Genomic DNA, 11,485 nt, shown 5'->3' on the forward strand with positions numbered 1-11,485 from the left:
CATAATGAGGTAAAAGGTTCTGTGTCCTGGAGATGAATATGTTTTGGTGTGAAGTGTGCGAATCAACCCCAGAGCACAAGCAAAAGAATCTTGTGAAATGCTGGTGGTAGCCGATAAGAGAGAATCATTATCCACGAGGCCTGCACCAACACGGGCTGAAAGGACACTCAGAGTGGAAACACTGCAACATAGCAAGTCAGACTACAGTTTTCAAATACACATGAATCAAAAAACATAAGTTCTGGACATGTCCTGTAGTCCGATGAAACCAAAACAGAGCAGTTTGGCGAAATCTAATATTATTAGATTGTACGTAAAACAAGGAATTATGCAAGCCTGAGAACACACTCCCAACAGTGTAGTACAGAGGTGGCAGCATTATGGTGAGTTTGTGTTTTACTGCAGCAGGGACTGACAAGTGGACTTTACAAGAAAAATGTCATAATGAGAAAAAATGTAATAGGTCTTTTAAATAGACACTTGAACCTAAATAAGCATACAAATTAGCTACAAATTAGCGACAAAAAATTAAAGTATTATGTATTTTCCAGGCACATGGTGCCATTTTATAGCACAGTCGAGTAACTATGTTTCCTTCAGTTGTTATATAAAAGTTTTATCAAAGATGACTTAAAAGAAATTTGACTTTGCAATTTAAAGCCTTGAAATTGAGTCTCTGTCTCTTTAAGAAGCTGCTGCTCTTTCCAAAACTTTGCCTTTACCACATCACCAGAATACTTCTCCATTCGGATTTAACAACATTCTCAGAAGTGCTGCACTGAGAAGAAGTTTGTATGTTCAGTAAATCTCCATTGTTTTTTATATTAAAATGGGGGGGATGAGTAATTTTGAACATTTGATTCATCTACACCACACGTTTGATAATTTCTATCAACACTTGCTTTTTTCAAACTAAAACATTTTTTCTTAAAGCCTTCATTGTATAGTTTCCTGTTCTCTTACAAGTTGACTGAAAAAAACTTTCCAGCAACTGTTGTCGCTTGTTATCACATTGCTAAAAATTTAAATAAAAATTAAATAAAATAGGAAAATAAGACAAATAAATATTTATGCATGTCCCATAGATGCTCCTGAAAACATGTTTGGAGAACTTCCCATTAATCATCGTGGGGAGTGGGGGGGCGGGCATTTCATGAAATTTCCCTGTACAATTTAATATTTTATGTCTCCTTCAGACACTTGGAGTACACAAAGCAGGGATGTCCTGCTTAATGAAGCCGAACGGTTTTTCCTCAGTTATGACACAGATATTGCGGAGAGCTCCGCGGCTGCCTCCAGGTTATTGTCATCGCTCTGTCATCTCATATTTTGTGTAAAACGTGCGTGCCCTTGTGTGTGTGGTGCGTGTGCACGTGTAAGCGCTGGCCAGGTCTAGCGTGGAGAGCTGATGGCGCCCGCCCGCGCGCGCGCAACCCCTTCCTCCAACAGCGCGCGTGCACGAGTGTCCGCATAGCCGCCGCCACCGCCGCTTCTGCTCTCCGAGCGCGCAGAGCCATCGCCAAACTTTGATAAGCTGAAACCGTCAAGCAAAGGAGGAAATAATATTTTTTCTTTTTCTTAGAGTACAGAGTCCCCCGCTAATTTTGTGTGACAAAGGTGAGTAAGTCTCGAGAATTGTCAATAGATGTGATTGTGTGGTGCGTTTTTCTTTTCTCCGATTGACTTAATTTCTGTTAGGTTAATTTTTGATCCACAAGTGTCTCCTGAATCAAAAGGTTTTAGTTCAGATCGAGTATTTTGCATTAACATGCTAAACTGCGTGCTTTAAAAAAATAAAATAAAAATAAATGTTCCGCATGGTTAGAGAGATTTGGCCAGTTTTTGCGCATATCTCTGGCATTGTCGCGCCTATTTAATTTTAGATCCCACTTTCTTCTTCTTTTCTTTTTCTTCTTCTTTTGCTGCCCAGCTTGAGAATACGATCTGGACATGGAAAACACACCAGTTGAAATTTTTAAAGAACAGAACAAGTGCCTGACCGGGCTGCTGGAAGACTGTCCGGTGAATTCCTCGGTTTGGCTGTCCGGAGACAGCAGCAATGTGACCCGCGATGATGAGAGCTGGGAGCAGGAGAGCATGTCCCCCATCATCCCCATCATCACCGCGGTGTACTCTGTGGTGTTCGTGGTCGGCTTGCTGGGCAACTGCCTCGTCATGTATGTGATCATCAGGTGAGCTCATGTTTCAGACGTTCATTTTGGTTTGGAAAAATGAAATAATAATAATAATAATAATAATAATAATAATAATAATAATAATAATAATAATAATAATAATAATAATAATAATAATAATATCATGGTTTTATTGCAGTGAGACATGGAGGAGGGATCAGATGGAAGCTGAATAAATTGGAATACCATTAATCTCAGTAATTCACTTCAAAAAGTAAAACTCATTATAAAAAACTATTAATTTAATTTGAATAATTGCAACTTAGGGTTAATGAAAATGCATAATTTAGTGTCTTAGAAAACTACAATATTACCAATAATAGATTACCTTTAGTACAGAAATGTTAGTCAGGTGAAAAGTGTTTTCATGTACTGTGCCATACATATATACTCAATACTTGGACTCGAATTGCTGCTTTAATGTGATGTGGTTTGGAAGCGATCAGCCTCCTGCTGATGAGGAGCCCAGGTTGCTTTATTGGTGTTTGTTAGCTTGTCTGTGTTGTTGGCTCTGATGTATTTGATGGCTTTGCTTTTGTAGCTTTTTTTCTTCCACTCAACTTTCAGCTACTTTGCATTACTGTGGACAGCCACATTTTATCTTTAACAATGCGGTTGCTGGTGACCCTTTTGGTGGAGGGCGTCATTGACTCAATGTTGGACATCTTCCAGATAAACATTGTTCTCCATGATTGTGTAGGCCGTGATGTAGGTTTTGCAGTTCAGATTTTGGTGGCTTTCATTAGCTGTAAGCCATACTGATTGGAAAAATTACACTATACAATAATATTATAATGTACTTAGATACCCTTGTGGTCCTAACAATATTTTGGGAAACATTTTTCACTATTCTATGGAGGCAGATATTTTATTGATTAAAATGAGGGTTGTCTCAACATCTATGCTGTGGCGTTTATAGTGAGTGCAAAACAGGTCACCAGTTTACAAATGAACTCTAATGATCAATATTTTTGTGTCTGTTATGAATAAATGCAGGAATACAAAATATATAAGCAAATGTATTCACAATGAACAGTGTTTTCTGGATTTGATAAAGGCATGTAGAACACATTAGAACATAACATTTTGAAATATTCAATAATGTTATTTTCAGTGAATAGTTTTTATAAAAAGTTTTTGTAAAAATTTGCTTTGGGGTACAGGTGTACCCCAAGGCTCAGTCCTTGGTCCTCTTTAAAAACTGTGCATAAGCAAGCATTACAAATGATTTTTTTTAATACCTTTTTTTTTTTTTTTTTTTTTTACTTGCTGTAACATTAATTGCCCTTTGAGACATAAATAATCCTGAACCGGGATTAGCAAAGGCAATGAATGTTAAAGTGTAAAATGATTGTTACGATCTAACACTTTTCCTTCCTCACGCAAATAAACCAACACTAAGCTAAGTATTTAAATGTTAGATCATTTTTACTTTTTTCATTGTTCCCTGTGATGTTATATTTAATAAATGATCTTATAATTTAAATTTTTCAGTAACAACTTAAGCATGTATTTATTAATTTGCAGCAATGTTGATTCTCTGCAGAGTGAAATCAGAAACATTTGAAATCTTTACATAATTAGATGGGTCTGGCCATCGCAGACAGAATGGCATTTAGGTGAGGGAAAGGTTAAGATGTGTGTTGTCAGTTCCAATTCAGCAAAAAACTTGTGAAGGACAACGGCACTGATTCGATTCTGCCTCCTACAGAGACAGAAAAGAGCTTGTTTTATTAATCCAATAACTCTCAAGACCTCCAAAATGCAGCAACAGTATTAAATAAATCCTTTAACGTCAGGTGAATGGGATTTTAATTACAAGTGGAACTGGTTCCGTTTACTCACATAGATATCCTGCTTCTCATTGGACATTATTTATGACCTGTGAAGGTGACAAATCTTCCTTTTATGTAATGTGAAAGGCAGACGTGCCACACGGGATGTTTCAGTCCGTAGACAATTACCGAATGTGGGATTGATCGCTCTTACCTGTAATTGGAGGAAAATCTTATCACGTCGGTTGCAGAAAAGATGTCGTATGATGGAAATGCTCTGTGAAGGGGCAATTTAACTGAAGGGAAAGAAAAGGTTTCATGGTGACTAAGTGGAAACAAAAAAAAATAAATTACGCTAATAAATGAGAGTCACAAAAATGTTTTGTTTCATGTCTTTCCTGTCTGGAATTAACACTGCAAGATATTTTTGCACGTTAACTTTGGGTCCCTTTTTTATAATCCAAACTGTTGTAAATAAGTCACACCAGATCCTTTTCTTTAAGGAATTTCAGCATTTTTGAAACGGAGAAGGAATTTAATTTTTTTTCCCTCATGTAAATAACTTCCTAAAAAAACTTTCCTGATAAAAAGAAATTTAAAAATTTAGAAAAGATTTAGATTTTCTACTGGTAACTCATTGTTTGTATTAAGTTGACTTAAAGGCTTCTAGGAAGTTTCTAAACAACAAGCTGTAAGATTTAGATAATTCACCCAATAGATATCTGGGTACAGTCAGTTATTTTCTCTGTCTTGAATTCCACTAATCAGACATTGTTCATGACAATATGGAGTATTTGTTACGGAGGCTGTTGACAATACTGACTGTCTTGAGCAAGGTCAATATTTTATGATAAAGGCAAAATAATCTGGAAGACCATCATAAATGCTTTTGAGTTTTTTGAAGCAATTGAAAATTAGAGTACCAAACGGCTACTTTTCTAGCTTCCTGTGGCAGCCATCTGTGCTACGTAGAAGATACGAACATCTCAGACTGGAATCTACTGTAATTGTTTGCTCACCTAATTTTCAAATGCTATAAGGGAATTACAGTTCTTAACTTTTAATTTCTACCCAGGAGTTTTTAGTCATTTGGCAATCTTTGTAGGTATTTTGTGAAGAATATTTCAAATGTACATAATTCCTTACCACGTCTAATAAGTGGTTCTCAGAAGTATTCACATCACCTCCTCATACAAAAAACAGATTGTGGAAAAAAGTTGAAGCGAAAAATCGACATTGCTTTTCAAGTACATTTCTGTATAAAACAAGTCCACAAACTGGAAAATTGTTTGTCGACTCTGCACTTTCTTTTGTTGTGCCTGCTCCTTAAAATGCTTCTTGTGCTGTCTCGTTTCACTGAGCTTTTTTTGCGGCACCTTTTGGTGGGTCGAACGGACATCTGCCTCAGTTTGTCCCAGAAAACCCGAGTGACAGCACCGTGCCATCTGTGAACCAAACCCAAGGGCCAATTCAAAGAACTGTATACTAAAAAGTCTTGTTCATTAGACAAACAGGCGTGGACTGTCTATGCGTGTTTTAATGAATTTTGTTTTTCTGCTCTGTGTGAATAAGGTCAGGCATTTGAAAGTAAACTGAACCTCTTTCCAGGGTATGTCTTAAATCTAGATTAGAATTGGAACAGCTAAATGTATTTCCTTTTGTGTTTCTGTAAGTTTAATGAGCTCTGAACAACCAATAGCATTTCATTCTTACATTATATTGCCCTGACATTCATTCATTATTCCAAATAGTCGTTCTTTAATTTTGTAGTCAGTAGAAATAGTAATATCTGCATGCACAGGAAACATCATTTCTCAGAGTATGAAGGACAAGTTTTACAAAGTCAAAACAAATGGATCTATGTAGTCTAAATGGAGTAAGAAAATATGTTTATTTCATTGCTTTTTCTGTACAAAATTTATGAAAATACTAAACTACAAAGATGGCTTTGGTGCACAGCTGAGAAACATTTTCTCTTAGTCTGAAATGAAAGTAGGAATGGATGAAATGGAAAGGGGATGAACTGATCCAGACCTCTTTGGTTATAGTGCAGTCTCTAAGTTTGAATGGGGAAGTTCGGGAGTTATACGTTTCCCAGTTCCAATATGGCTGCTGCGCCTGGCAATGTTTTTAAAGTTGTAGATATATATATGTATTTATTTTTTCATCATTTCTGATCATTAAAAAGCATCTTACAACAAAAGTGCCAACCACTCGAGTGGGAGGTTGTTCTCAGATCCAAGCTGAACAGAAGCCTAAGCGAACCCTGCTACAGAAAAAGTACAAACTGTCTCTTTAAATAAAATGATCCCCACCAAAATGTGGTGATTTTTTTCCCCTTTTGGCCGAACCTAGCTTTTCCATCAGTAGCTCTACTCTCGACTTTTGTTTTAAAACCTTAAATCAAGCCGTACGGGTGAACTTTACTGAAAACGCCATCACAATTTAATGAAGCTTAAACAAACCGATTACATGAGCTCTGCAGTGAGCAAAGCACCATACATGACAATGACGTGTGAGTCAGGCAAATTGTATTAGAGATTCAGGAAGGATTTCTGGGTTAATGCACACTGTTTAATACTTAATGAGAAAAGAGGAGAGGTCTTCCACAGACAAACGAAAGCAATAAGATGCTGATGATGCTGTCTGACTGAACGGCTGGCTTTGAGTCATGTCTCATCAGGACAGCCCTGTGTTCTGCATGTTTAACAGATACACAAAGATGAAGACAGCCACCAACATCTACATCTTCAACTTGGCGCTCGCAGACGCTCTCGTCACCACCACCATGCCCTTCCAGAGCACCGACTACCTTCTGAACACCTGGCCGTTTGGGGAGGTGGTGTGCAAGGTCTTCATCTCCATCGACTACTATAACATGTTCACCAGCATCTTCACTCTCACCATGATGAGCGTGGACCGGTACGTGGCGGTGTGCCATCCCGTTAAAGCCCTGGACTTCCGCACACCCATCAAAGCCAAGATGATCAACGTCTGCATCTGGATCCTGTCCTCGGCTGCAGGGATACCGGCTTTTGTTCTGGGGGGAACTCAGACAAACAGCGGTGAGGAAATGCTTTCACTCCTCATTAAACTTGCAGTCTTGTTTTCCAAGCACTTAAGGTCCTCTGTGAAATTTGCTGAAGGGATTTTAGGAGCAAACAAGTGATCTTTTATTTGTTAGTAGCATTGTCTGAATACACTTTCCCACACTACAAATCTGAAACAAAATTGTATAAGGAAGGAAAAAGGTCAGAAGCTACACAGATAATTGCAGCATTTTTTTTTTAGTATTTTCTAAGAAGTTAATGAAAATTTGCATTTCAATTAGCTCCTAGCCATAATCATGAAAATGAACAAAGATCAATTCTTAATGATATATATGTCATTCTGCATTATTTAATTTTTGAGTTACAATGTTTAAATGATTTATCTATTCAATGATATTTAATTTTATTAGATTTAAGCACACATACAATGGGCTCTAACTCAATTACACCTTAAACTGGCCCTGATAGATATTGACCTCTGACTAGTTTTTAGGTTATACTGAAGAGATAACAAATTGTTCCCAACTGAGTGTATGTTTCATTCATAACAGAGCGGTGAAAGTGGAATTTCATTTACTAACAAATAAAATCCTTTCTTGTTACTAAATAATCCCTTTCTTCGTCCTTTCTCTCTGCAGACATTACTGAATGTGCCTTACAGTTCCCGGAGCCGTACGCCTACTGGGACACGATGATGAAGATCTGTGTGTTTGTGTTTGCCTTCGTCGTGCCTGTGCTCATCATCACCATCTGCTACACCCTCATGGTCCTGAGACTGAAGAGCGTCCGGATGCTGTCCGGATCACGGGAGAAGGACCGCAACCTGCGGCGCATCACGCGGCTGGTGGTGGTGGTGGTCGCCGTGTTCGTGGTCTGCTGGACGCCCATCCACATCTTCATCCTGGTCAAGGCGCTTGTGAGCGTACCCGAGACCACCGCCATCATGGCGGCGTATTTCTTCTGCGTGGCTCTGGGCTACACCAACAGCAGCCTCAACCCCATCCTCTACGCCTTCCTGGACGAGAACTTCAAGCGCTGCTTCAAGGACTTCTGCCTGTCAGCCAAACTGAAAGGGGACAGGGCGTCCGGCAGCAAGAAGGTCCCCAGCACAGTCCGGGCCGCCGCTGTTCCCCTGGAGAACCCAGACGGGACTAATAAACCCACCTGACTAGCGGTGGAGCTGTCTTCAATTTCCCACATTGGAAAAGAAGACTCGCATGATCTGGGCTTAACGCACATCACTTCAGTGATGTAGACTTACTCCTCTGTGAAAGCTGATCCGCCTCTTGTTTTTAGAAACACCATAAGGCAGAGCCAAGCTGCCAAGATAGATCAAAATCTTTCACTTAAAACCACATGAAAGTCGTCTGTTTGGCAATTTCATCCTCTTTGGTCTTAAGATCTTGAAGTTAATGTTTGAATTTACAGGTGGATTCAAAGAAGACAGATAAAAAAAGTGGATGAAAGTTATCTGTAAGGAGGATACAGTGGAGCACTAGCTATGTTTATGAATTTGCTGGCCCTTCCTCTCTCCCCCAACAGCCTTACATGTCTAAGAGTTTTTACAAATGTCCATTCATTGTTGGAGATGACAAACTTTAAGATACCACATTTATTTATTTATTGTTACATAATCGGAATCTCCTTCAGTCACTCATGGCACATTTTTTAAAATCTTTATTTTGTTTGTTTTTATGTGTTAGCCAGATATCATCTTTGGGGGCCCCAAAAGGGTCTCATTAAAAAAAATAAAAATAAAAAAATAAAATAGAGACACCTCTGGCAGTCTTTAGAAAACCATCTAAAAAACCTCACTCCTAGGTATTTTTCAATATGTTTGCATAATATCAAAGAGTTGGTGAATATATTTAGAAGGTGAAACACTTATATTATGGCTTAAAGTCAGTGACGACCCAAGTTTCAACTTTTTTTTTTATATAATGTTTTTTGAGAATGGATTAATTACACACAGACCTTTTTCGGGTGTTATTTCAGTTTGTTTTGATAAAGCAAATGGAAACCCAACTTTATATTTATTGCCAAATCAGAACATCACAAAGGTCACTTTATGGTCTACATAATCATGAGGATTACTGCTCACTTGAACGGAAGGGTAAGCCAAAAAAACCTTATTTCTAATAAACTCCTCTGAGACATAAACGAAAAGCTGAGTGGAAGGAAAAAGTGCGTTAGAGCAAGATTCCCATGTGACAGAGATATCCGCAGCCCCAGCCTGTGGTGAAAGAGCCGTCACACACAGACGCATTCAGGACATGAACTTCAGCTTTCACCCTTTTTGTGTGAACGAACCCCTGAACCAGAAATGTCTCCATTTCTGGTTCATGCTGGATTAAAGTCCAGCATGAGTTGCTGGACTTTAATCTGCCTGGACTTTGTGTCTCTCCTCCTCCAAACTCTCGAGACCTCAATTTCCAAATGAGTTGCAAAATTTACTTTCATCTAAGAAGAGGACTTGGACTACTGAGCAATAGTCCTGCTTTGGCACAATGAATTCAACAGTTCATGCTCTGATACTTCTGTGTGCAGAAGCGCTTGAGTCTACCTCAACACTGCAGTTATTCGTCGACCTTGCTCTCCTCCAGTTTTTCTTCCACTCAGTTTTACATTAATATGCTTTCATACATTCTGTGCACAGACATCTTGTTTAACTGTTTTTGGTTTATTCTTCTTATGGAGGACGTCAGTGGTTGTCTAATGGACAATAGTCAGGTCAGCTGTAGGCCCACTTTAACATTTCTGTTTTAAAAAGCCATTTTATTAACGTCATGTAAAACTTGAATTGGGTTTTTATTTGTTGTAAGCCACGATCGTCAAAATTGACAGAAATCAGGAGATAAAATATATCACTCTGTGTGTAATAAATCTATATAATATATAATTTTCAGTTTTTTATATATAAATCTGGTGAAGGATTTTTTTTACTCCTTTATTTAGATGCATCTTTATTTAGATGCATCTGTTGATCCATTTTTTTGTAGCAAAAATTTAAAAAGTGCTTTTTTCATAATTGCTCATCTGTTAAAAAATCTTATATATATATATATATATATATATATATATATATATATATAAAACAAACAAGTGACTGATAATTATGACCACTGCTAAATATGTCCAAACTTCTCATTTTGATTCCCTTCAGTGAGTCTAATATTTGCCAGCAGTGCCTTCAACAGTCCAGGATAACATGATTGTCTTATCGATGTGAAGAATGACTGGAGCCAAGCGACAAGTTGTGTTCAAAAGATTTCCTTTTTCTATGAATTAGTTTGGCCTGTCATTGGTTTGGCTGCATGAAGCCCTGGCAGGGAACGTTGGTCAAAAGCTTTTTCGTCTCTGTGAAATGTGTGAATGGAGCTGATTGGTCACAGTGTGAGAAAACTGACTCACGGATGGACTTGGAAGTCAAAAATAGTCAACGTACATCTGCGTCACAGCGAGCTTGCTCAATGAGGGAAAAGAGCGGAAAAAAATAAAGGATACATCCTGGACTCAAATGTGCATTTAAAATTTGTCCGAGGGCTCTCCGTCGGTTTTGACGTCATGAATGGTGTCCAAACTGATGCACTGTAAAATTGTACTCAATGTGATGAATTAATCTGTGCTTTTTATGGCTTTTACAGTGATGACAAGTACTCTTTCTCATGTTGTGCTATCTAATCATATGAATGGCAGACTTTACAAGTTGTGGACCTATAGTCCATTATAATACCCACACAATAATGCTGTGTGTTTAAAATTTTGCAAAGACTACAAATTGAACAACTTTGCACAGTCATCATGTAAATAAACTACTCGTAGCATGTGAATCATCATCGATGTGATGTAAAAGCTGACATCAGAAGCTAAAACATGCTTAATGGACTGCTGTTTGTTTCTAATGTGCTGCAAACAGACTGTTTGTGTAAAATATGTAGAAATTCACCCGAACAGCTAAAAAATATTTATTTCTAGTTTCCTGGCTGCTACATGTACATTCTGGAATAAAACAAACAAACAAAAAAAGAATACATCTATAATATGAAAAAGGATGCATAGCTTTTTTTCTATTTATGATCTCTGTGTGCTCTCTCTAAATCTACTGTACTTTGGTCTGCCTGCTCTCATTTGTGCAGGACGTGTATTGATCCTGTCTGTGAAGCTGTCAAAATTAAAGGACGTTTAATAAAGTAAAACTAATTCTTTTTTTCTTGAAATAAAATTCTCGCACTGCTCTCTAGTTTTAATTAAAAATCACCCTGACAATGAGAAATACTACATATGTGCACCACCATTTTGACTCGGCATCTTCGCTTACTTGTTCTAGACTTTGGGAGATTGCTACAGTCATTATTTTTAATTTTTTATATTGCGAGTTAGCAGCGCCACACAGAGGACAAAGAGTGGTAATATGGTTGGTAATATCATCCATTTAAATTTGTAAGCGAAAAACAAAATGTGGAAA

General features: G+C 37.9%; 1 protein-coding gene across 1 annotated transcript; it reads left to right on the top strand.

Annotated features, from left to right (window-relative positions):
- Positions 1-1,171: 1,171 nt before the first annotated feature.
- Positions 1,172-8,759, top strand: LOC103149799 (delta-type opioid receptor). Its single transcript, XM_007569120.2, has 4 exons — positions 1,172-1,617; positions 1,931-2,192; positions 6,683-7,035; positions 7,659-8,759. The coding sequence occupies exons 2-4, from the start codon at positions 1,951-1,953 to the stop codon at positions 8,186-8,188; spliced, it is 1,125 nt and encodes a 374-aa protein (XP_007569182.1). The 5' UTR covers positions 1,172-1,617; positions 1,931-1,950; the 3' UTR covers positions 8,189-8,759.
- The last annotated feature ends 2,726 nt before the right edge of the window (positions 8,760-11,485 follow it).

This window comes from Poecilia formosa, unplaced genomic scaffold, assembly GCF_000485575.1.
Source record: "Poecilia formosa unplaced genomic scaffold, Poecilia_formosa-5.1.2 Scaffold236, whole genome shotgun sequence".
In the NCBI taxonomy this organism is placed as follows: Eukaryota; Metazoa; Chordata; class Actinopteri; order Cyprinodontiformes; family Poeciliidae; genus Poecilia; species Poecilia formosa.

Excerpts from the sequence above, each read along its gene's own strand:
- LOC103149799 (XM_007569120.2), top strand. The coding sequence starts at position 1,951 with ATGGAAAACACACCAGTTGAAATTTTTAAAGAACAGAACAAGTGCCTG. Across the intron at positions 2,193-6,682 it reads GTCATGTATGTGATCATCAG|ATACACAAAGATGAAGACAG; the intron begins GTGAGCTCATGT and ends CATGTTTAACAG. Across the intron at positions 7,036-7,658 it reads GGGAACTCAGACAAACAGCG|ACATTACTGAATGTGCCTTA; the intron begins GTGAGGAAATGC and ends TTCTCTCTGCAG.